The 27,384-nt window shown below is 32.7% G+C and overlaps 1 protein-coding gene across 3 annotated transcripts in view; it reads right to left on the bottom strand.

Annotated features, from left to right (window-relative positions):
* CNBD1 (cyclic nucleotide binding domain containing 1) overlaps window positions 1-27,384 on the bottom strand; it is a 433,866-nt gene that overhangs the window by 47,078 nt on the left and 359,404 nt on the right. For all 3 annotated transcript variants that reach the window (XM_027571402.1, XM_027571412.1, XM_027571422.1), the window contains one exon: window positions 2,016-2,083. In XM_027571402.1, coding sequence (XP_027427203.1) covers window positions 2,016-2,083 — 68 coding nt within the window. The remainder of the gene's footprint in view (window positions 1-2,015; window positions 2,084-27,384) is intronic.

Below are 27,384 nucleotides of genomic sequence, written 5' to 3'. Positions count from 1 at the left end.
CACAGTGAGGAAACACTCTTGTCTCACTTTCATCATGATGATTTAATCCAAAATACAGCTGAGACCTGCACCTTAATCACAAATCCCAGTTAAGTTCTCAAAATACAACCCAGATGTTGTCCTCACTGGGGGACTTCACCACACATTAGTCTTAAAGGAAGACTCAACATATGTCCAAATTCAGCCATAAGAAAACATTGAAAGCATCAGAATGAGTCATGTAGATTTCACTAATGATTTTGTGGGGAGACAGAGGGCAAGGTTAGCACTGAGTACCATACTATAAACAAGTTAGTCTTTAAAAATTCCTCTTAGGGATTTCTGGTCCTCAAAGACCGTGTTTGGATAAACAGCCAATTTGTTTCCTTTCCCTTTGACTTCTCTACCTTTTTCTCATATGACACATCATAGTCTGCCACCTTTTACAAACACCTTCTCCAGACATGTGGACTTGGGTTCTGCCTTCCCTTCATGTAGAATAATACCATCACGACATCTGGCTTTCTCCAGACCTCTCTGGAATGTTATTGATATAAACTTTCTCCATATCCTTCACTATTGTCATAAAGTGTTCAAGGGTTTCTTCACATTTCTTGTATAAGTTATCAAGTATTCTAACATGAACTAACTATTCTAATGTGATCTAATTTATAATGGTCCTCTATGCATTCCATAGCATATTGTAAATATAAGTTTCATAGAGATTGCATAATGTGTATTTATTACAACTACAAGTAATACTTTAGTCACATAAAAAGGACATGCTAAAACTAAAAAAATTATGCACAGCTTTTGCAATATCAATTTAAATGTATTGCTTTTAAAAATGTGAAATTATAAAAATTATTTTATTGTGCTAAAAACACTTAGCATGAGGTTTATCCTCTTAACAGATTTTTAATTAACAATATAGTATTGTTATCTGTAGGCAAACTGTTGTACAGTACTCTAGAACACATTCATCTCACATAGATGAAATTTTATTGATTATATTATTGCTTTTAACAATTACTGATTTAATTTATACATTGATTAGCAACTATCCATTTCTATCTCATTCTATTCTTTGTTCTAATTTAGATATCTCATATAAGTGGAATCATGGAATATTTGTCCTTCTGTGACTGATTTATTTCATTTAGCATAAGATCCTCCAAGTTCATCCATGTTGTCACATATTGTAGGCATGTAAAAGAATGAAACTGGACCCTTATCTTACATTATACACAAAAATCAACTCAAAATTAATTACAGACTTAAATGGAAGATCTGAAATTGTAAACCTCCTAGAAGAAAACATAGGTGAAACTCTTTTTTTAAAAGATTTTATTTATTTATTTTAGAGAGAGAGAGAGAGAGAGAAAGAGCCGGGGGGGTGGGGAACGAAGAGGGAGAGGGAGAGAGAGTCTTTTTTTTAATTTTATTTTATGATGTTATGTTAATCACCATACATTACATCATTAGTTTTTGATGTAGTGTTCCATGATTCATTGTTTGCGTATAACATCCAGTGCTCCATGCAATAGGTGCCCTCCTTAATAACCATCACCGGGCTAACCCATCCCCTCACCCCACCCCAAAAGCCCTCAGTTTGTTTCTCAGGGTCCATAGTCTGGAGAGAGAGTCTTAAGCAGACTCTGAAGTGAGAACATAGCCCCACTCAGGACCCTGAGATCATGACCCGAACCAAAATCAAAAGTCAGAGGCTCAACCGACTCTGTCACCTAGGCACCCCTTAAGGGAATCTCCTTTATGTAAGGATGATTAATGGTATACCTTTGTTGACACAGGCTATGAAAATTTGTGTAGTCTATTATAAATCTCCACATTGCCAAAAATATTACAATAACCCCACATTAAAATGGTGAAACTATCCTACTCCATTATTTTCTAGGGAGTGGATAATATTCCAGTCATTTTAGTAGCAAGGTTACTTAAATATTAAAATATAATGGATGTTCACATTTAATTACCATGAATAGTGATATTTATCATAACTTGGACATTTTACTTACATCTGTCAGATGGCCAAAAGTTGGTTTAGCTGTATGGAGCATAAGTTGCTTGGTCACTGGGTCTAATTCTAAGGGAAAAGCAAAGAAAATATTTAGAATACCATCAAAAGTAATAAAAAAATAAGCAAAAAGTGGAAAAGTTGCTAATCTTTATCAATATTTTGATATGAAGACCAAATTGAAATTCCCCTAACAATAAAATTGACTCATTTGTACTTTTTCCTAAATTCACATTCACAGACACCTGGATTATCACAGAGAATTTTAGCATAAATTAATCTAATTTGTACAATGTCTAACTTCATAATCAGAAATTGGAAATGGTTCAGTACTTAACATGTGACAGACATTATTGGTTACCTACCCCAAAGCCATTACATTCTCCCTTGCCAAAATCACTTTCTGTGAGAAGCTAAAAACACTAGATTATTTGCTTTTTCATTCAGGATCTCATGCTCCTAAGGCATAGGCATGTGACCAAACTTAATTATAATTTGTCATTTAAACAGGAGCACATTTGAGAATAAAGAGGAATTATTCAAAATTCTTTTTGGACAATAGAGCACACCAGAAATTTAAATCCAATGGGATTTAACAGGAAGTGTACTAGGGGACTTCTGGAGAAATCTAAATTCCAGGATTTAAAAACAATCTGGGGGTGGACAACTGCCTTTTATGTTTTGGACAAAGTTGTGTTGGGTCACAGAGCCTGCAGCGGCATTTTGGTTGCATGAAAAGACAAGACTAAGGACTATAGCCAACACATTGAGGACAGCTGAGTGAAAAGTCAGAAAGAGTTCTTTGATGACATCATTGGATAGTTTGTTTCTTCTTACATAATAAATAACTTTATCCTTTTAATTAGGTCTGTTTTTATATTTGTGTCAAAAACATCCTAAATAATATATTCATGAATATTAATATGTACTAAAATTTGGGATCATGGTGTTTCATGCACAACCCATTCAATTATTGGACAAACTTTTTGATCATTTTTCCTCCTTAGCCTTATGGGGGAGGCTAAGGAGGAAAAATAGTCTCTTTCTTCTTCAATATTGGAATATATGATGAATCCACTAATATTTTTGAGGTAAATATGTCAGTTTCAAAACATACTATGTAATATCAGCAAATCAATTTCATAGTCGACTTAGAAATAAATACTAATAAAAATCATCATGTAACTTAATATCTTAAAAAATAACAAAAGCTGCTCTAAATAAAATTTTAGAAGCACTGGAGTAGTTAATAACTCAAACTCATTTGATTGGTAATATTAGAACACATTTAAACACACAAGTAAAAAAAAATGTATGCTTCAAAAGGGATGTAAAATAAAGAGTAGACTCTTACAACATGGCATAATGAAACTTAAATATGAGATCAGAAATATTAGGAAACAAGGGTGCTAGCTTTGTACATCGGAAACTATGCAGTCCCTCTCATACTCCTACATACTCCCCCTTAAATTATGTTTGCTTTCTCCACTGCCTCATTTATTCAACACTTAATGTGGGAGACCCCCAAATCAAGTTGACATAATCTTGTAATTCAGGAAACTACCAGTTGGCCCCAGTATTTATGACAGAGTTTATTTATTGAGAAAAGATAATTGGCTTGTCCCAACCTAAATTTGTTTATGTTAATTAAGGATATATCCCTGGTCCAATTAGGAAAGAATGATTAAGGTGCTCTTTCTTCTGGGTCTTTGAGTGGGACACAGAAATGAAATTGCCTGGTACAAGAAAGAAGTCAAGGAAACTAAAATTTGATTGAGCATGTTAAATACTAGGCACCACCCAGACAAACTTCATGTTCTCTCTTGCAATTCTCACATAATTTCTACAAGGTAAGTATTCTTGCAACAATTTCACAAATGAGAAATTCAGGCCTCAGGAAAGTTAAACAAGTGACATTATTATATTATATAAATGGCCAAGATTTTGGCTGTTTTATTTATCTCAATAAAAAGGTAGAAAATGGATAATCACCTCATTGTAAGTCATTGATTACTAACAGAAGGTACATCACAGAATTATAAGGATTTTTCTTCATTTTTATGGGTACAAAAGCATAGGAACATCATTAGTGTAATAGATGTTAGTATTAATATTAATGCTTTTTTTAAACACACCAACTTTACATTACCCACATCATGAAGTTGTATTTAATAATTTAGAATATCAAGCAATTTAATTAGAGAAGAGAATATGCAGCTAAATTTAGGAACTAGAAAGCAGTTTTTGGTGTGCTTATAGTATTATCATAACTTTTAAGTTGTATTTAAATAACAAATAAAAGTAATCTGAGAGTGAGTGGTTATTCAATAAAAAGATTTTATTTGGGATAAGGTTGCCTCTCTCCACCTCAAGTGACTGCTACAGACAAGAATAAAAGCAGGAAGATGTCATCTTTGAATTCCACTTGACTCTGACACAAAATTTTCACTCCTTTTCTAACAACGTTTTAACAAGCAAAGAAGCACACTTTTGCAAAAGTGTATGCAGAAACACCTTGTGATTCCATTTCAGTAATTATAATAGCCATAAAAGAATTATTGTTTCCTTTTCTTTGTAGCTTCAGAGAGATCTCAGGAGGGACAGCTGAAATAGTAATGTCAGATTGATCTACAGGATGTGATTCAAAGGGCGCTGCTGTTAGCAAGTTTTCCTGAAGAAGAATGCCTTCAAGAGTTGACATATTTTTATTATAGTGCTTACATGAAGCTCTGAAACTTCAGTAATAGCTATAGAAATGGTACTGTGTCTGACTTCATTGAACAAAAAATTGAAAAACTAAGGTTTTCTGAAAAAATGATTATATGATTTTTTTATTTGTTCTGAAAATATAGTGAAATATATTGATACATTTTTTAATGTTACACTAACCTTACATTTCTGGAATAAACCAAACTTGGCTGTGATAAATAGCTCCTTTTATATATTTCTGGATTCAGTATACTAACATATTAGTACAATTTTGCATATATGTTTATTTATGAAATTAGCCAGTGATTTTTTTCTTATGTTTTTGAGATGTTTTAGTATAAAGGCTAATTTAAAAAGTTTAGGACTGTTTTTCTTCCTATTTAGAAGGGTTTGTGTAGGATTGACATATGTCTTCTTTAAGTATTTGGTAGAATTCACAGATTACCAAACTAAATGGGTCTTTATAGGAAGATTTTAAATTATGTATTCAGTTTTTTTTAACAGACATGAAATTATTTTCATTTTCTATTTCTTTTTGTGAAAACTTTTTTTCTTTATTTTTTCTAAGTAAGCTCTATGCCTAATATGGGGCTTGAACCCATGACCCCAAGATCTATGCTCTACTGACTAAGCCAGCCAGGCTCCCTTTTTTGTGAAGATTTTCTAAGGTTTTGCTTTTCCAGGCAGTTGTCCATTTTATCTAAATATTCAAATTTATTGGCTGTAGTGGCTCAAAATAACCTCTTATGTCTTTAAATGCCTGTACCTGTAGTGTTCTCACCTTTTTCATAACTAATAAAACATTTGTTCTTTCTCTCTTTCTCTCTCTCTATAGATAGATAGATAGATACACTAATAAGGAGACTGAACAGTTGTCAAAAATCTCCCAATGAAGAAAAGCCCAGGACGAGATGGCTACACTGGTGATTTTTACCAAACACTTAAAGAAGTAACACCAATCCTTCTCAAACTCTTCCAAAAAATCAAAGAGAAAAGAACACTTCCAAACTCATTATCCTGATATCCTGATACTAAAGGCAGATAAGGACCCTACTAGAAAAGAGAACCACAGGCAATATCCCTGATGAATGCAGATGCAAATATTCTTGATAAATACTAGTAAACTGAATTCAGTAGCACATTAAAAGTACCATTCACCATGATAAAGTAGAATTTACCCCTGGGATGCAAAGATGTTTCAACATACACAAATCATGGTAATACCTCATATTAATAGAATGAAAGAAAAGAACCATCTCAATAGATGCAGAGAAAGCACTTGACAAAATTCAACCTATATGCATGATAAAAAACACTTAACAAATTAGGCTTAGAAGGAACATATCTCAACATAATAAAGGTCATATATAACAAGCCCACAGTCAACATCATACTCAAAAGGTTAAAAGCTTTTCCTCTAAGATCAGAAACAAGACAAGAGTGCCCACTCCCACAATTTTGATTGAACACAGTACTGGAAGTTCTAGCTAGAACAGTCAGGCAAGAAAAATAAATAAAAAGCACTAGAATTGGACAGGAAGAAGTAAAATCATCACTATTTGAAGATGACATGATTTTATTTTATTATTTTTTAGTTTCTTTTTTTAAAGTTTTTAATGTAATTCCAGTTAGTTAACATATTGACATGATTTTACATATAGGAAACTCTAAAAACTCAACCAAAAAATTGTTAGAACTAATCAACAAATTCAGAAAGTTGCAGGATACAAAATTAACAGACAAAAATTTAGTAGTGTTCCTATACACTAACAACAAATTTTCTGAAAATTAAATAAAGAAACTGATCCCATTACAATAGCATCAAAAACAATGAAACACTTAATAAATTTTACCAATGAGGTGAAAGATCTTTACTCTGAAAACTACAAGACATTATTGAAAGAAATTGAAGAAGATACAAATAAATGAAAAGGTATCCTGTATTCATAGATTGGAAGAATTAATATTGTTAAAATATCAATAATATAAAACCCATCTATAGATTCAATGCAATCCCTATCAGGATTCAAATGGTATTAAGAAAATAGAAAAAACACTCCAAAAATTTACATGAAATTACAGAGACCCAAATAACCAAAGAAATCCTAAGAAAGAAGAACAAAGCAGGAGGCATCAGACTTTCTGTTTTCAAGCTATCCTATAAAGCTGTAGTAATTAAAAGTATATGGTACTGGTATAAAAACAGACAGACTACTGGAACAGAATTGAGAACTCAGAAATAAACCCAAGCATATATGGTCAAGTGATATTTGACAACGTAGTAAAAAATACTCAGTGGAGAAAGAGAAATCCTAATTTCTCTTCAGTAAATGGTGCTGGGGAAATTGGATATTCATATGTAAAAGAATGAAACTTGAGCCCTATCTTACACCACTCACAAAAATTAACTCAAAATGGATTAAAGATTTAAATGTAAGATCTGAAGCCATGAAACTCCTAGAAAACCTATAAGAAAAAGCCTCCTTGACATGGGTCTTCGTAAGAATTTTTTAGAAAGTATACCTAAAACACAAGCAACTGAATAAAAAATAAGTAAGTGAGATTACATCAGGCTGAAAGGCTTCTGCACAGTAAAGTAACCATCAACAAAGTGAAAAGACAACCTTCAAAATGGGAAATAATATTTGCAAACCATATATCTAGAAGAGGTTAATATCCAGAATATATAAAGAACTCATACAACTCAATAGCAAAAAACCAAATAATTCAATTTTAAAAATGCGCAAAAGGAAAATATGTAGATTGCTAACAGGTAAATGAAAGATGCTCAATATTACTAGTCATTAAGGATGTTAAAATTAAAACTGCGATGGGATATCACCTCACACCTATTAAGAGTGGCCACCATCAAAAAGACAAGAGAGAACAAATGCTAGTGGGGTGTGGGGGGAAAGGATCCCTTGTGCACTGTTGGTGGGATTGTAAATTGGTACACCCACTATGGAAAACAGTATAGAGGTTCCTCGAAAGAGTAAAAATAGAACTACCATATGATCCAGAAATTCTGCTTCTGGAAATATATCTAAAGAAAATGAAAACACTAACTCAAAAAGATATCTGTACCCCTATTCATAGCAACATGATTTACAATAGCCAAGATATGAAAACAACCTAAGTGCCCACCAATGGAGGAATGGATAAAGAAATATATATATATATATATATATATATATATATATATATATATATAAAATGGAGAATTATTCAACCATTAAAAATGAGGACATCTTACTATTTGTGACAACATGGATGAAACTTGAAGGTATTATCTTAAGTAAAATAAGTCAGGCAGAGAAAGACAAATATTGTATGATCTCATTTATTTGCAGAATGTAAAAAAAAAAAACCTCATGGAAAAAAATATCAGATTTGTAGTAATCAGAAGTGAGGGTTATAAGAGGGGAATTGGAAGAAGGTGATCAAAAGGTACAAATTTCCAGTCATAAAATAAATAAGTACTAGGGTTATAATATACTACATGCTGCTAACACTGCTGTATGATATATAGGAAAGTTGCTAAGAGAGTAAATCCTAAGAATTCTCATCACAAGAAGTTTTTTTTTTCTTTTTCTTATATTTATATGAGGTGATGGATGTTAACTGACCTATCGTGGTAATCATTACACAATATATGGAAATCAAACCATCATGTTGTACATCTTAAACTTCATACAGTGATATATGCAATTAGTTCTCAATAAAACTAGAAAAATGCTTTAAAAATCTATGAATGTTATTTTCCCAATTTGCCTAAAAAGACAAAAATAAAGGATAAGAGCATCTCAATTTAAACTAAAAAAATTCTGAGATTATTTAAATTTTTCCTGAACCTTTTAGTTTTCTAAATCTAAGATATTGAAGTCATCTCTGATTAGCAGGAAAAAGCAGTTCAGTAGATTTATGCCCAAAGCAGTAATGAATATTAAAGTAATCCACATAAAATTTCATTCAGTTGCAATAATGAAAGAAAATTTTTTTTAAAAAATTATGTGAAATCTTTCTCCTATACAATCAAAACCATGTATTTTTAAAATTGCATACTATTTAAACAATAAATTTTAAGATTTTATTCCCTTTTGGCCACTAATCTTAGATTTATAGAAAAATATTTTATATCATTAAGCTAGTATTTGTTACATTGCCGCTATGGTTGTTTTAATGGAAAAATTTATCTAATTTGCAGAGAATATTTCAGTACACAAATTTGGTGGAATTCAGAAAACAGTAATTACTATACTACAACTATTATAGAAATGAATAAAAAAATAAAATGAAAAAGAGCAGATGCCTTATGTCAGAAAAAACTAAAAAATTGTCAATAAATGCCTATCAATAAAACTCCAATAACTCTACTTCTGGTAGGTGGGTTATTATTTACTGTATGTATTAACATATTTCTAAAGAATAGCTTATTTGGTTGCCTATGTATCAACAACTTTTGACAATAGCACAATGTGAGGATTTTGTAAAACAAGCTTTTAAATATATGTATGAGTGAAATAAATATATATTTAATAGCTACACCTAGGCTAATCCTGCCTATAAACTACCTGGGTATAGCCATAGAAGGGAAAAGGCTGTATTTTTAGTGAATCATAAGTTAAACATGGAATTGTAAGGAATTCTGTTTATTCATTCAGTAAACATGTTTAGCTTCAACTGTATGCCAGAAATAAGGATAAATAAAACAGAGTCTCTGACCTTGGATAATTACACTTTAGTTTAAGTAATTAATTACTTTTTACTTATTATTACTGTAGTGTAAGTAATTAAAATAATTAAAATTAGACATGAAAATTTATAATAAATATTATGGGATCAGAATAGAAAGATAAAGATAGCTAAAGTTATTGGAAAGGATTCAAAAGGACATAGCAATAAATAGAATCTCAAGTATAAGTAATAGGAGTTGGAATTCTGTTATTTTCTGTATTAGTCAAGTGTGCACTAAAAGTTCACAATCAATTCATTTATTCCCATTTCAAAATGGGAATAAATCAGGAAGACATTCAGCAAAGATAAATGCCAACTAGAAACACTACCTTCTGAAGAAAAGAGAAAATAACTGATGCTATTTAGTTAGAGAAGAAAGTTGTGACATGGAGTAAATGCAAAGTTATTGTTTCTTTTGATTCCAGTAGGACAAACCATGACTAATCTCTCAAAAACACATTAGATTTGGGACTTTTGTTTTGGTTATGATGTACTAGCTTGTTGTAGACCAACTCTACTAATAGAAACAACTGGAAAAAGTGGATAAAATGCACTAAATCTCTTTGGAGGCATCAGAAAGTTACAAAGATGACCACGATTGGAGGGAACCAAATCTCAGCGAGAAAGGAGAATGCTTAAACAAAACTGTTACTTGATGCCATGTTCGTTTCCTGGCATTTGCTGATAGGTAGGGTAGAGCCTAGGGGCTGAGTGAGAATCAAGAGAGTGGTATATAAGCAGTTCATATAGATCTTTCAGCAGTCCTACAGTGCAGAGAAGGGCAAAATAGAGCTCAGGACCAGCCTGATTACTTATTACCAGATCTTGGAAGGCTATGCTAGAGCTATAAGAGCAAACCTAAAATAGACCAGCCCTCAAAAAACCTGAAAGCCAGCTTTAAATTTGCTTAGTTCTAATACTAGCTTCAGGAGATAAGTCTGAAATATGCAAAAGTAAATAATCTCTGGAGGAAGACAACATCACTCAGAGATAGGAATTATCCCTACAATATTTTTACACAATAATTAGTATTCAATCATAAATTAACAGGCTATCAGAATATAAGATCAATTCACAAAAGACAAAAATAAAATGGAAAAATAAAGAGATTCAAAAGTGATGCAGATGTTAATGTTATAACATAAATACTAAATCACAAATGAATATATTTTAATATTTCTTAACCTAATTATTCTTCAGGGTAATACAAATTAAAACTACAATAAGATGACATTATCTACCTATCCAAATTGCTGAAAAGAAAAAAATCAGAAAATACCAAGAGTTTGCAAGGATTGGAAGTATTAAGAATTCTTACAGACTGATGGATGAAGTGAAAATTTTACATATCATTCTGAAAAGTCATTTCTCAGTATTTACTAAAGCTGAACATATACATGAACTATGACCCAGAAATTCCATTCTGAGAAATAGGTCCTCTTGAAAAACATGTAATAAAAAAGCATATACAAGAATGCAAGAATGTTCATGGTAGTATTTTTTCATAATAGACCCAAATTAGAAACACCACCAGTATCCATCAATAATAAATTTATTTTTTAAAAGTATAGTATATTCAGATAAGAGGATATTATACAGCAATAAAAATGAACAAAATACTGATATAAGCAACAATATGGATGAATCTTGTAAACACTGTATTGAGCAAAAGAGACTTTAAGAAACTATATCCTGTTTCCTTATATAAAACTTAAAAATTAGAAAAACTTCACAGAATTACCAGTGAGAATAATGATTAACTCTGAAAATGCAGATAGGTGTTATAAATAACTGAGGGAGGTCAATAAAGGGCTCTGGGGTGTATTAAAAGTCTGATTTATACCCTAGTTGTTAATCTGGGCATCTGGACCCTGGGCAGCCATGGAGATATTACCAGTGGAATAAAAATCCACATATAAACTAAATATTATTTTTAATGAATGAATATGTTTCATTCAAATGTGCTGTTTTTAAAAAATCATTGAGAATTTATTTTGATTAATATAAAATCACTTAAATTATTATTAAATTCATATTAGTTTTTTGCTATTAGGTATTTTGTCAAACAGTACTTATCAACAATAATACACTATTGATGTTTATGAAATATTTTTACATTTATGAAGTTCCCCAAATATGAACAAAGGTTGGAATCAACAACTTAGATGATGTACTTGGATACAGGTCATTAAGTTAATGGTCTTCCAAATTCCCTCTTGATTATATAATTATTTAATTAAAACATCAGTCTTGCACTTGCTTACTCATTTAGGTCTTTCACAAAATCAAAGATTAAGAAAACTGGTTTATTATCTTGGTGATAATAAACCATTAGTGAATTATTGCTAAATATGTGTCATATCTATTTGTGATATTATAACAAAATCAAAGGGTATGATTGCATCCCATGACCTGGCAATGTTTGTTTCAGGAATATTACTCAAGGAGCATTAAATTCTTACCTAATCATCTCTTTGTAAATAGTAATAACCATAACAATGCCTACTATTTACAGAGCACTTTTTTCTCCTTTTTCAAGTTTTTATTTAAATTCCAGTTAGTTAACATACAATGTACTATTAGTTTCATGTGTAGAATTTAGTGAGTCATCACTTACATACAATATCCAGTGCTCATCACAAGTGCCCTCCTTAATACTCATCACTCATTTAACCCATCCCCCCACCCACTTTCCCTCCAGTAACCATCAGTTTGTTCTATATAATTAAGAGTCTGCTTTCTGGTTTGCCTCTTTTTGCCCCCCTCCCCATGTTCATCTGTTTTGTTTCTTAAATCCTACATTTGTGTGAAATCATATGGTATTTGTCTTTCTCTGACTGACTTATTTCACTTAGCATAATACACTCTAACTCCATCCATGTCATTGCAAATGACAAGAGTTCGTTCTTTTTGATGGCTGAGTAATATTCCATTGTGTATATATGTATATATATATATACACCACATCTTCTTTATTCATCAGTCAATGGATACTTGGGCTCTTTCCATAATTTGATGATTGATGATAATACTGCTATAAACATCAGGGTACATGTGCCCCTTCAAATGAGTATCTTTGTATCCCTTGGATAAATACCTAGTAGTGCAATTGCTGGGTCATAGGGTAGTTCTATTTTTAACTTTCTGGGCAACCTGCATACTGTTTTCCACACCAACACCTGTTGTTTCCTGTGCTGTTAATTTTAGTCATTCTGACAGGTCTGTGATATATCATCATAGTTTTGACTTGTATTTCCCTGATGATGAGTGATACTGAGCATCTTTTCACATGTTTGCTGGCCATCTGGATGTCTTTGGAAAAATGTTCATGTCTTCTGCCCATTTTTAATTGGATTATTTGGTTTTTGGGTTTTGATTTTGATAAGTCCTTTATAGATTTTGGATACTAACCCTTTATCAGATATGTCATTTGCAAATATCTTCTCCCATTCCATAGGTTGTCTTTTAGTTTTGTTGATTGTTTCCTTCACTGTGCAGAAGCTTTTTACCTTGATGAAGTCCCAACAGTTCACTTTTGCTTTTGTTTCCCTTGCCTCCGAAGATGTATCTAGTAAGAAGTTGCTATAGCCAATGTCAAAGAGGTTGCTGCCTATGTTCTTCTGTAGGATTTTGATGGTTTCTTATCTCATATGTAGATCTTTCATCCATTTTGAATTTATTTTTGTGTATGGTGTAAGAAAGTGGTCATTTCATTCTTCTGCATGTCGCTGTCTAGTTTTCCCAACATGATTTGTTGAAGATACTGTCTTTTTTCCATTAGATATTCTTTCCTGTTTTGTTGATGAGTTGACCATTTAGTTGTGGGTTCATTTTTAGATTTTCTATTCTGTTCCATTGATCTAGGGGTATATTTTTGTGCCAGTACCATACTGCCTTGATCACTTAAGTTTTGTAATATAGCTTTAAGTCTGGGATTATGATGCCTCCAGCTTTGCTTTTCTTTTTTCAAGATTGCTCTGGCTATTCGGGGTCTTTTCTGGTTCCATATAAATTTTAGAATTGTTTGTTCTAGCTCTATGAAAAATGCTGGTGGTAATTTGATAGGGATTGCATTAAATGTGTAGATTGCTTTGGGTAGTATAGACATTTTAACAATATTTGTTCTTCCAGTCCATGAGCATGGAATGTTTTTCCATTTCTTTGTGTCATCTTCAATTTTTTCGCCAGTGTTCTGTAGTTTTCAGAGTACAGATCTTTTACCTCTTTGGTTAGGTTTATTCTTAGGTATCTTACAGATTTTGGTGCAATGGTAAATTGGATTGATTCCTTGATTTCTCTGTCTGCTGCTTCATTGCTGGTGTACAGAAATGCAACAGATTTCTGGATGTTGATTTTGCATCCTGCAACTTTATTCAATTTGTATATCAGTTTTAGCTATTTTGGGGTGGAGTCTTTTGGGTTTTCTATATAGAGTATCGTGTCATATGAAAATAGTGAAAATTTGACTTCTTCCTTGCTGATTTGGATGCCTTTTATTTCTTTTTGTTGTTGGATTGCTGAGGCTAGAACTTCCAGTACAATGTTAAGTAACAGTGGTGAGAGTGGACATCCCTGTGCCAAGCACTTTTCATACACTATTTTTAAAACTACAAAATGATATTTGATAAAAAAATTTAGTGCCATATTACTGACAAAAAAATACAAAGGCTTACATAAGTTAAATACTTGCCTAAAAATATCACATAGTTTCTAAGTGTTTGAGACTGGATTTGCACTCAAATCTTTATCAGCTCAAACCCTGCATTTATTTTATCACATGTATTCCCTCTCCTCTTTACCACAATCATCGAGTATATTAAGTTCTGCAAGTAGAACTTTGACAGAATCACTTGTTTACTTTCTAAATGAATGAAAATGATTTATTTTTCTCTTAGCCCAGTGCTGATATGTGTGAGAAATTTTATGACTCAGAAATTCTTTCCCGCTTTTCCCAGATATAACTCAGACTGATTATGATCAAAGCAATTGCCAAAAGTGAATAGGTGGAGCCCTAGAAAAAGATACATACAGAGATGAAGCAAAGATGCCATTTTAAAATTAGCGCATTCATGTTTTAAGAAGTTGTTAGAAAGACAGCGAGGCCTACAGAAAAAGATTACATAAGAAGGATGAACTGTTTGTAGCCAAGGAAGGATCTAGATAGTAAATCAAATGACAGGAAGTTGCTATATATTCTTACAAACTGGAAAGAGAACCTTAGCAATTTCACCTTTCAACCAAATATAGACAGTTAAATACAAACTTAAACACAGACAGACGTACTGTGGATACTACAGACCCACTTTTCCCAACAGGTCATAAATTAAATCAACAAAAAGAACCACAGATATAAGGAAGAAATTTGGGGATATTTTAAGGTCAGCATGAGTTATATTAATTGATTTCAAAGAATTTGCCTCGAGAAAAATAACCAGTTCTTGCCGAATAATTTCAACATGGTAAATCTCACCCAATAAAGATTAGAGTAATGTTGAAGGTAGGGGGTGGAGATATGACTCAGTATTAAGTTTTGTCAAGAACAAGAAAAGAGGGCAGAATATTGGCATTTAAAGTTAGGTAACTTCTTTTTTAAGTATCAAAGTACAAACTGTGTGATGACACAGTTGTGATGAAAAGAAATGATGAATCCATTTTGGATTTGTTGCAGTTGTTGCAATAATTTGGAATTGTTGCAGTTTGTTAGATATTACAAAATCACTAATTCAAGGATGTACTGCACCATAAACAAGCTGTTCCAACTTTTCAACTCATTCCGCTTTCATGCCCCTGCCACTTGCCCAGACTGACTCCTCTGCTTCCTCACGTAAAAACTTGCATTGGAGTGGCTTCCATGCCCATTTCTTCTACCTTCTTGATCCAATACCCTCCCTGACGTTGTCTGTTTACCAAACAGTCCTCTGCTGGATCCCTCACCACAATGCTGGCAGGAATCCACTCGCTAATAGGTCTCTTGGTTGATCTGGACAGCTGAAGTATATACTAAAAGAAACACCTTGTCAATAAATCATGCCCATTTGCTGTTCAAAGATTTATTTATTTATTTGAAAGAGAGAAAGAGAGAGTGTGCAAATGCAGTGGGCGTGGAGGGGAATGGAGAGAGGGAGAGAGAGAATCTCAAGCAGAATCCCTGCTGAGCACGGAGCCCACCACGGGGCTTGACCTAAGGACCCTGAGATCATGACATGAGGTGAAATAAAGAGTTGGTCACTTAACTGACTGAACCACCCAGGTGCCCCCATTTGCTGTTCAAATGGTACTATTTGTATTGTAAATAAATCACATCAGGAGGTATTGAGGGGTTGGCTTTCAGAGACTGGGTCTAGTATCCTAATCACTATCGATACCAAATTTTTCCTTGGGTGAAATGCATTCAAGGACTCAAAGAAACCATTAAAACATAAATCATTTGTGGGGTACCTGGCTGGTTCAGTCGGTAGAGCATGTGACTTGCTCTTGGGGTTGTAAGTTCAATCCCCACTTTTGGTGTAGAGATTACTTAAAATTTTTTTTAAAAAATCTTTAAAAAAAGGAAGAAAAAAACCCACAAGTTGTCTGTGCTGCAGTATATAAGAAAGAACACCTTAAAACTGTGGTCGAGTGATTCACTGGATTTATTTAAAAAACACCTGTTCTCTAGTTCTCCTCAGTAGTAGTAGTAGTAGTAGAAGTAGTGTTAGTAGAAGGAGGAGTGGTAAAGATAATAATAGTACTGATTATGATAATCACTTGCTTTCAGTGAGTGTCTACTTTGTGTCAGGTACTCTGTTAGGTAATTTACTTGTAGTATTTCATTTAATTATCAGAAAAATAAAAACAGGAATGCCTGGGTGGCTTAGTCAGTTAAGCATCTGCCTTCAGCGCCAGTCATGATTCCAGGGTCCTGGGACTGAGTCCTGCATTAGGCTCCCTGCTCAGCAGGGAGCCTACTTCTCCCTCTGCCTGCCACTCCCCTTGCTTGTGCTCTCTCTCTCTCACACGCATAAAAAAATAAATAAAATCTTTATTAAAAAAAAGAAAGACAGAATATTAAAGTCATATTTTATTTCAATATAATTATTTTAAAAACCTCAAAAAGTTTACACTGTATTTGTTTCAGGTTTATTTAGTTGGCTAGAAACAACACCCAAAGATCACATTTATGCACAGTTTTTGAATGTGAGAATTTCTGTTTCCTCACAGCATGCCTTTGTGCACTAACCACCTCTGGTTCACAAATTAATGACTTCAAACTGAGATAAATCAAAACCTAGAATATAAGTCTGTCCTCCAGGCTACATTCCAGAGACTTCTTCAATGAGAAAGAGTTATTCTTCAAGACTTACCTAGGGAAATTTTTAAAAAACAATGCTCAAACCACTTTCTAAGAAAAATTAAATTGAACAAGAATTTCAATGGCTAGGATCAAAGTATCATTATTTTTTAAAAGGCAATGTGCAGCCAAAGTTGGAACCACTGGGTTAACCAGAGTTATTTGAAAGGTGCTTAAGAGTTCAGGTATATCTTTCACCTAATCTTATCCTCTGAGAATTCTATCTTTCTACCTCAATATCAGACCTTAAATTTGGATTACAGTATATTTTCCATTAGTGTACAGAATCAAATTATCCCTATTTCTGTCAATTTGGATGGCAACAACAGGGATAAACTATTTTTATTATAAAACAGCCTTTTCTTTATTTCTTGTGTTTGGAGAAGCTAAAGTTTGTCTCTTTCTTGAAAAATCTTAATGGTAGCCATAAGAATCAATCAACACCCTGCAACATCGTGATATTTTCCTAACAAGTCCTTGAAGATGCTTCTCTTATTCCAAATGTACAACAAACCATAATTTAACTAAATATAGCAAAAAAATTATATTTCTACCCAGGAGTGATAGAATTCTTCAGCAAATTAATTCTATATGTTGGGGTATACCAGCAAATAAATTCTACATATTAGGAAGTATTACTGCCAGTAATCCAGTCCTGGTACCAGTTTTTTATGAGTATTCTCAGTCATAAACCAGAGAAATTAAATCTTAAACAAAAAAAGATTGTAGTGGGAAGGAAATCGGTGGCTCACTAAATCTCTGGGAATCCTGGAGAGTCAGCCTCAGGCGGAAACAAAGGGAACTAAGGTTAACCAGGATCCTGCCACAGGGACAACCTACATAAAGTGATTTTGCTGGTGCCATGACCACTGATTATTAATTTGTGCAGTAGGCAACATGTGTCTGATTCTTGTTCACCCTTCCAGTCAATCTGATTATGCTTTTCCTTTTATCCTTTTCTGATGTCATTGTCGTTCTCCTAAGAAAAATGTATTTGGAAAAGATTGGAAGTAAATAATTTAGTATCAGTGATAGTCGGTTGCTCCAGTTCAGTGGAACCGATTAAAATAGTTAAATATTTCCCCACCAGTTGAGTTAAATAACCATTGTCAAAACACCCTAAGTGTCCTACCAGCACTCCAGCTGCCCAGCTCCCTATGATTTCCCACTACTAAGTATATGATGCCTGATGCATCAGGGGTCCTCAAGACCTTGCTCTGAGCAGTGTTCTGAATGGATCAGAGTTGGGCTCTTCCAAGTTTTAAATTGAATAACACTCCTCTCATTTGACTGAAACTTTGGCATAGGGAGCTGTAAAATAGTTTCATAAATTAATCAAGAAAGCCCATAATGAAAGCATGGGTCCAGCATTTCGAATGTAATAGGCTCATTCCAATGCCAAAGCTCTACAGTACAAAATCATACTACTATCTTCTACATAAGTTCATATCTCATTAAGTGAATTTTCCTCACAAAATCCACAGATTGAAGAGGTGAGAGGCACTGGGGAGTGCTTGAAAGGGAATCAGGAAGAAAGGGAATCAGGAAGAGTGTTCAAATGACCTTAATCATATCATGTACATTAATGGTGCCCAAGCCTGACATTGCCTTGGGACACAAGCATCCTTAGTCCTGGTATCCTTAAGGCTAACACATATTTGGCAGATGCTTAAAAATCCTTGCTGGTTAATTTCCATGATTCATGTTTTTATCTATAAAAGAAACACCAATAGTAACAAAAATAACCATTGTCTATTGAATCAGTCAGGTAAACTAGAGAAGTAACTAAAAGCAAGACATCAAAAAAAAAATACATGTATATATACTTGTCCACTTTAATGGAAAAATAAATGGAAAGAAATAATTTTACTTTAGCATTTTTAACTCTGGGGGAAAACTCTTTGATATAATTAAAGAATTAATCACTGAAGAATAACGATCTAACAAGTAGAAAAACCATCCCACTTAGGGAACAATTTTCTCCTCACAGGAGGCTAGGTGGGTCTGAAAGTTATAGCAATAAAATCTCTAAGTTTGTTTTAGATTTACTGCCTCTCTTGGTCTGAAAAGAATATTAACAATAGAGTTAAAGCCCAATAAGTCATGGAAGAAACTTAAAAGAGGCATGTAGAAGCCTTTGGGCAAAATATGTTTACCGCTTAATGCGCAGAGCATGGGTGACATGGTGAATTTAAACTTCCAAGACAGAGGAATTATACAAAACCCTACAGGCCTTCCTGAGACTTACTTGGGGTGATGAAAGGCATGCTTGGAATACAATAAAAGGAGGATGGATAGGCTTTAAAGAAAAAGTGGATTATGTAAAGAGATCTATAGTTGTATGGAAATGTATGCAACTGAGAGTAAAAATATGCTGAACAGCATTTGAAAAAATTGTGGAGGATCATTAGAATATATATTTAATGCATGGTAACTATATACAATTCAACCAAGTATAGAAAGTGTTTTTTACATTTTTGATACATATCAACAATCTGGTTCACAAACAGACTCACATAGGACTAGAGAATGTCTATTTTCTCTGGAGATCTATTTTCTCTGAAAAAAAAAAGTGTTCAACAGTATGTGTCAGTCCATAGAGATAAAATGAGGTGGTTCCAGAAATGGAAAAACAGTTTAATTCTTTTAAAGTTTAACAAAATCCATACATAAGTATTTAGATGTCTCCAGGAAATAGATATGTAAGAAAATATGAAAATAATTAAAATTTATTAATATATAAGGGAACACTTGCAGAAAGGTGTTTGTCTATAACACAGGTACAATCCAGGCTATCATATAAAGATGTGAACATGTAAAAACTTAGAGGATGTTGATAATTATAATTTTAATCATCAATTTATGCTGATAACATAATTGAAGCATGACCACAATTGAATCTATATGATTCTTCTATGTTTCAATATAAAAGGAAGGTAGTCTACATGAATTCTGAAAACTGCGAAGAAAAAAATGTGATTTCCCTACATCTCCAACACTAACCAAGAAACAGATAACTTCTGTTTTTTGTCATGAAGTGCCTGCCAGTTATGAAGGTAAATTCTGTTTGTGACAGTATGTTTCAACTATATTTCACAGCACTTAGGCAAAACAGTGTTGAAGATCATGTTTTTTGCTCTGATTTCCCCCTCACAAAACAAATGACAACTTGGCTTTATAAAAAACAAAACCAAAAACCTGCCTTTTTAAGGGATTGGCTCAAGATGACAATTGAAGCAAAGTATACAACAAGGAAAGTGGGTATACAGAACAAGCTATGCAACCATTTCTAGTTATGGAATACAGTTTACTCCTCTGACTTGAATAAATATTATTAAAATTACCTGTTTAATTCTAGGATAAATAAACTTCGCAGCTCTGCAAGAAATAATGCACAAGGATAAATAAAAATATGGAGGAATTTTTAAAAAATAAAGCAAGAGAAGCCTTGACAAATAAAAAGCTATACTAAAAAGTAATTAAAACAGTATGATACCTTTCAAATAATAAAGCAACAAACTGAATAATCAGGAGTCCAAAACAGACCAAAAAATACATATTTAAAAATTTGGATCTATGACCAATGATAAAATAATAAACTATTAAAAGCACAATATTAGAAAAATTAGTCAGACGAGACTGTCAGGGTACAATGCAATGATCCTTTCATCACATGAAAAGAAATTCAAAGTCATTCAAAACTAGGTAAAAAAACAAAACAAAAACAACTAGAGCACATTAGACATAAAACAAAGAAGCCATAAAATAGGTGGTGAATGAGAGCTGTCATTACATTTAAAAAAACAGAGGTGGTTGAAAATATCAGTAAACTGAGTGACAATAGATGGACGGGGTGGAAATATTTTCAGTCCTGTTAATATAAAGAAAACTCATATGAATTGAAAAAGGAACAATCTAATAAAAAGGGATAGGAGCTATAAATAGGTAATAGCAGAAAGAGAAATGCAAATTTCAAATATACAAAAGATGTTCTGCAACATTAATAATTAAGGAAATGCAAATTAGAATGATATACAGTTGATTCTTATTTTTCATGGTAATTATGTTCTATAAACTTGCCACAAAAATTGAACCACTGCTCCTAAAGGAATTACAGGGAGTAGGTTTCTGAGAACCTCTAGTCACATTTTCATCAACTGATCAATACATAACCTTGTTTTATGGGTGTTCATGTTTAAAGATACCTTATTTAATAAACACTGTTGATTAATTCATTGACATTGAACTCACAGCCTATAGCACTATAACTCATGCCTGAATGAAGCTTTTCTAACACAAGTATTTTCTCCTTAAGGCAGGTCACAGCCTTCTTGCACTTTGGAACACCAGACAACACTTCACCACTAGAGGCCTTTTTATTTTATTTATTCATTTATTTATTTTAATTATTTATTTCTTTGAGAGAGAGAGAGGAGAAGCAAAGATAGAGGGTGAGGGAGAGAAATCCTCAAGCTGACTCCCCACTGAGTGCAGAGCCCTACTTGGGGTTCAATTCCAGGATCCTGGGATCATAGCTGAAATCAAGAGTCTGACACAACCAACTGAGCAACTCAGGCACCTTTACGGGCCATTTTAAACATCAAAATTACCAACAACCACAAAAATGAGGAAAACATGGCACTAAATTAATAGCTTGCAAAAATTACACTTATTTACAGTATGAGAACTGAAACAAGAAAGCAGTGTGCATTGGCCACTTAGATTTTTTGTTGCTATGAGCATGTCTGCAAATGGTCCAGAAAGTACCATGAGTATTGATTTTGGGGTTAAAAAATCAATTTCAGTGAGTAGGTAAGTTCAAAAATATACAATCAGGGATAATGAGGATCATTTTAAACCATCTGATGAAGCAAAGTCTGAAAAAATTATATATCCAATGTTGATACCGAGAAACAGGGATTTGAATACTCTGTTGGTGGAATATAATTTGGTAGTACAATTTTTTGTATAAAATTTGACAGTACATACAAAATTTAAAATGTGCATGCAGAATGGCTAAGTAATTCCACTTCTAGGTCTAGCCTTTGGAAATGTAAATGCATAAAAACGTAAATATAAGAGTGCTATATTAGGAACATTTTTCATAGCATAATTTGATAAACAATACAAATGTTCAGCTTTAAAATAGTATTAAGTTGAATGATAGTGAATTCATACCATACTAATTTCTAAAAAATATGCTGGAACAATATACACTGAAAAAGTAATATATTCTACATACATCATGAAGTAAAAAAGGCAAGTTGAAGCACAGTATGTATAATTTATGTTAATAAACCCAACTTACGTTAACATTTAAAATTTTGCATACATATATAAATTCATGTAAATATATGTTTAAAGTCTTGAAGGATATAAAGAAAAATAATTACGTGTGCTTACTTCAAGGACAGGAATTGAGATTTGAAGAGAAATTTTACTACACTTAGGCACGCTATTTATTTCTTTTTACTATTTTTATGTACTATATTGTTGATTTTTCCCACAATAACAAAATTAAAAGTAATCTTTGGTTTTAATTTTTGGTTTGTTTCAAGACTTTATTAATAAAAAATATATTACAGGGCGCCTGGGTGGCTCAGTCAGTTAAGTGTCTGACTCTTGATTTCAGCTCAGGTCATGATCTCAGAGTCATGGTATCAAGCCCTGTGTCGGGCTCCGTGCTCAGCCCAGAGTCTGTTTGTACCTCTCCCTCTGCTATTCCCTCTGCTCTCAGTTTCTCAAATAAATAAATAAATAAATAAATAAATAAATAAATAAATAAATAAGTAAAAAGATAAAATCTTTAAATATATTACAAAAAGCAGGAGTTACAAGGAATAGAACACTGTATTTGCCCTTGAAGACTTAATTAGTAAAAAACACAAGAATACATTTTGTTATATAATTCAAAATTACAAAGTATTATGAAAGACAAATATCTAAGGTATCATGAGAAAAAGCAGCTCATTCTAAGTTAAACATGGGCATTTCAGTGAAAGGAGTCAACATCCCAGGGGTAGAAGAAGTGTGCCAGATGATTTAAGAAAAATTCTTAAATTTTTAATATACCTTATTAATAAGGTGTCTGGGGAAAGTCAATTGGTATGGTTGCATAGATTATCATGACAGATTATAGATGGACACTCATAAAGGATTGAAGAAGGTTGTTGTATTGCATAACTTCTGGGCCCCAAGAAAGGAATGCAATGAGGGAAAATACACATAAGGACTATATTCAAGAATAACCTCAATATTTCCTCTCCCATAAGCTTCTTTTATTAAACAGTGATGTCTTTATCTTCCTTCCATTAACTTCTATGAAATCCTAAAATGTATGGAAAATACTCTGTTTGCATGCCTTTATGACCTCCCTGCCCTGCTTCTGGAGGGAATGATCGTGAGCTGTCATGGGATTCTCAAGGTGTTAAAAAATCACACACACACACACACACACACACACACACACACACACACACATACACACAGGGTTTGTGCAACTGTGTTACACAAAACAATTTTTTCCTTCTGCTATGCTCACAACTACTTTGTAAACATTTATTATAGAATTTTTCATATCATTTGGCACATATTAAGAAACCAGTAAAAGTTTCTTAAATATTCATCTCCCCTTTTCCAAAACTTGTATTATAAAAGCCATACAGTTGCAGCAAGAATATATTTTCATTAAAAAAATCCATGCTAATTTCACAAGCATACAAGCAACTATGGATCTGTACAATCTTTAAATTAATCTATAACTATTTATTATCACGTTAAATTTTTCTCTAGAAGGGGTCTATAGTAATTTATGCCAACTTCAAAGCATATATTTATTTTATATTATTATGTTCTCAGTGAGAAAACATTTAGCTAAGTACTTTGAGCTGTTAATCTATGTTTAGCAAGTGAAGTGGGAAGAAAATATTAAAACAATATAATTTTGCTTTAATTCAATTCATTGTTTTGGTGGTTTATTGTCTTTACTTAAAATGAAATAAACAATGTCTCATATTGATCTGCTGCATCATGGCAGTAATGAAAATAATAGTGTTATTTCTTTAGCTCTAGTAAAAAAATGTTTTCTTTTTTATGCATTTCTTTTTTTATTAAGTCAGCAGAGAGAGAGCCAGAAAAAAATTTAAAAATCAAGATGGCGTCATCAAATGAATAATGAGTTTATTTACCTGAAACCTAAACCAAATGTTTTTGTTAAAAAATAACTATCTAAGAATTTATGTCTCCTTTTGATATATGGATAGCCACCCTCTAACCAGAAAAGTAAAAAAGTGCTTCATAAATGTTAAGTATTCTGAAAATGAAGTACACGCACCATCCATGAAGAAAGGTAAGTTTTTATCATCATAGCCTTGGATATGCAAATAAAAGGAGAGAAATAATTATTCTAGCCTTTCTTACTAGCCATTCTTAAATGTGTGTGTGTGTGTGAGAGAGAGTGTGTGTGTGTGGGGGGGTGTGGTGTGGAATGTATGAAAGAACTGTGAGAGACGAGAGAGATAGAGAAAGGGAACAAAAGGGAGACTACAAATGGTTACAAACAAAATTAAAAGAAATAGTAATTGGCGGGACAAGATGGTTTTTCTTTGGGGTTCATATTTTTTAATTTAAATTTAATGATAGGTCTGAATATATATAAAGTTGAACCATCCTATCATTTTTCCCTCCCCAGTCCACACACCATCTCTTCATCTAAATAGCTATTATGTTTAGAGCTGGGAATAATTATTTGACATTTATTGGTGCTTTGTGATGGGAGGATTCTTCTTATTTTATATCACTAAGCTAAATTGTAACTCTTCAAGGCAGTTCTGATTTTAAATAGCCCCTAGAATATTAAAATACTCAATATGAACATGATTATGTTCAATTGACAGACAAAATATACCCTTTGATCATGTATACAAAATAAACATGTAGCTGATAATTTGATATTAATGTTATTAATAATATATTACATTTTATATTACCTTTAACCTAGGAGTAGTTGATTGTGTTCTCTTCTCATTCAGCTGGTCATTTATTCAACTAACTTTATTAAATATTGGGCTATCGAGAATCTAAAGGATAATAATTCTTACTCATTATTCCCTGAATAACCAATGTGCAATTCAACCTTCTCACTTGTATTTAAAATTGCTTCCCTGAATCTTGATTATGTTTCTCTCTCCCATCAGTGCATCCATATCTGCTGTCTGAGACCTAAAAGGAGTCATACTTATTTCATAGCTCTTCCCAGTGCCAGTCCACAGGTGGCTTTCTCTTCCTATTCTATGGCATAGCTCATCTTGGCACTTAACCATTCACCTGTGTGTTAATCCCTTACTACTTTTAAACCTCCTGTTTTTTGGGTGTTGCTTTTTTCTTGTAATTCAAATTTATTTTCCTATGAACCCCACAATCTCTTTGGGGAAAGAAACAATGGTTCATATTTTTGAACCTCTCAAAGCTTAGTTCTGATTGCATATTAGATGCTTTCGAAAAGGTTGAATTCATGTGGATAAAACACAATGACTAATAAGGATTTAGTTCATATGTCTACTTGCAATTACCCATCTTTGTTATTTTAGGAAAGAATTGAGATTACTTGCTCACATCTTATCTAATTAATAGAAAAGAAGAACTGTTTCTTTAGGTAGAATATTACTGAAAGAGTAAAAAAATGTTATTTAGTCACAGTGTGAACTATGCTTGAGTCTTGCCAGTGGGAATTGTTTCTCCCACTTTGTCCTAAACAACAGACTGCTACCATTCTGTTTACTGTAATCTCCTCTTGGTAATCTTCTGTCTCTCTTTGAGTTAATATGCCTATATGCTTCTATCCTCAATCCGACTCTACTCCCAATCTTCTAGATTCCTGTAAGTGGCATCCTGATCTTTCTAATTCCTCTGCCTAAAATCTTATAGTCATTTCATAGCTTGGGCATAAAAAAACAAAAACAAAAACAAAACAAAACACCTCTGTAGGCATACCTTGAGAATATTAGCTTTAATTATTTGAAATGATCCTTTTGTAGAAAAAAACAATAGTTAAAAGCCAATAACATTGTATGGTTTACCCATAATGCATTCAGAATCAGACTACTTCTCATGATTTTCAAAGTTACCATTCTAGTCGAAGCCATCATCTTTTAAAAATTATTTTCAGTATTTCCTCCCACTCTATGAATTGTCATCACTTTCGGTATAATTGATAATTGATGGTATAATTTGCATTGCAAAAGTCTTTAATTTTTATGAAGTCCAATTTAATATTTTTACTTTCTTGCTTTGTTTTTGGTATCATATCTAAGAGGAGTTGCCTAAGTTAAGGTCACAAAGATTTACTCCCAAATTTTCTTCTAAGAGTTTTATAATTTTTAGTTACATTTAGTTCCATGATTCTCTATGGCCCATTTTAAGTTAGTTTTTGTGAGAGTGTAAAGTAGGGGTCCAACTTCATTATTTTGTGTGTGGATATCCAGTTATCCCAGCATCATTTGTTGAAAATACTATTCTTTTCTGCATTTGATTGTCTTGGCACTCTGCCAAAATTTAATTGACCATAATTATAAAGGTTTATTTCTAGACTCTTAATTTTATTCAGTTGATGTATATGTCTATCTTTATGCCACTACCACACAGCTTTATAGTAAGTTTTAAAACTGGGAAGTATAAGTCCTCCATATTTGTTCTTGATCAAGACTGTTTTGGCTATTCCGGATCTCTTGTGTTTCCATACGAATTTTCGGATCAGTTTGTCATTTTCTGCCAAAAAGCAGGCTGAGATTTTGATAGCGATTGCATTGAATCCGTAGGTTAATTTTGAAACTGCACTATCCCCATCTTTTACACAGATACTTGTTTATTCTCAGCCAACTGATGTTTTCGCTTTAATCTTTGCTCCTCAAATCTATTCTGCATATAGAACCAAAGTGATTCCTTGAAAACTTAAATCAGATTATATACCTCCTCTGTTTATAAATGTCCAATGCCTTTCTGCCTCACCAGGGATAAAATCTAAGGTCCTTACCATGGTTTAATCCCGCATATACTTTTCTTTGGCTGCTACTCTGATTTCATCTTACAATTTCCCCTCTTAGTCACTCATTTCATCTATACTGAATTTATCATTAATCATGCCACACACAATCCACTTCAGATTCTTTAAACTCCCTTTTCATTCTGCCTATATCCCTCCTCCTCTGGACATCCTTCACTTCTTTCAGGTCTCAGGTGTAATATTATTAGATGGTCCTACTTGAAGATCCTCTTATCTAAAATAGCACTTTCTCCATCTGTCTCTATCTTCTGATCTGCTTTGTTTTTCTTCAGAGCACTTACCACTGCCTGGAATTTAATATATACCATACATATTTTTTTTCATATTTATCCCCCCAATATAATGTAAATTTCATGAAAACAAAGATTTTGTTTTGTTCACTATTTTATCCTCAGTGCATGGTAGGCACTCAGTAAATATTTGTAGAAAAAATGAACAATATATTTTAGAAGTATCTAATTGCTACAGATGAAATAGCCAAAGTTAACAGAATTCTGTTAGACGGTGTTATACACAGATAATACACAATTAAAATTT

Source organism: Zalophus californianus, chromosome 4, assembly GCF_009762305.2.
Source record: "Zalophus californianus isolate mZalCal1 chromosome 4, mZalCal1.pri.v2, whole genome shotgun sequence".
In the NCBI taxonomy this organism is placed as follows: Eukaryota; Metazoa; Chordata; class Mammalia; order Carnivora; family Otariidae; genus Zalophus; species Zalophus californianus.
This window is presented reverse-complemented; position numbering and strand designations above follow the sequence as displayed.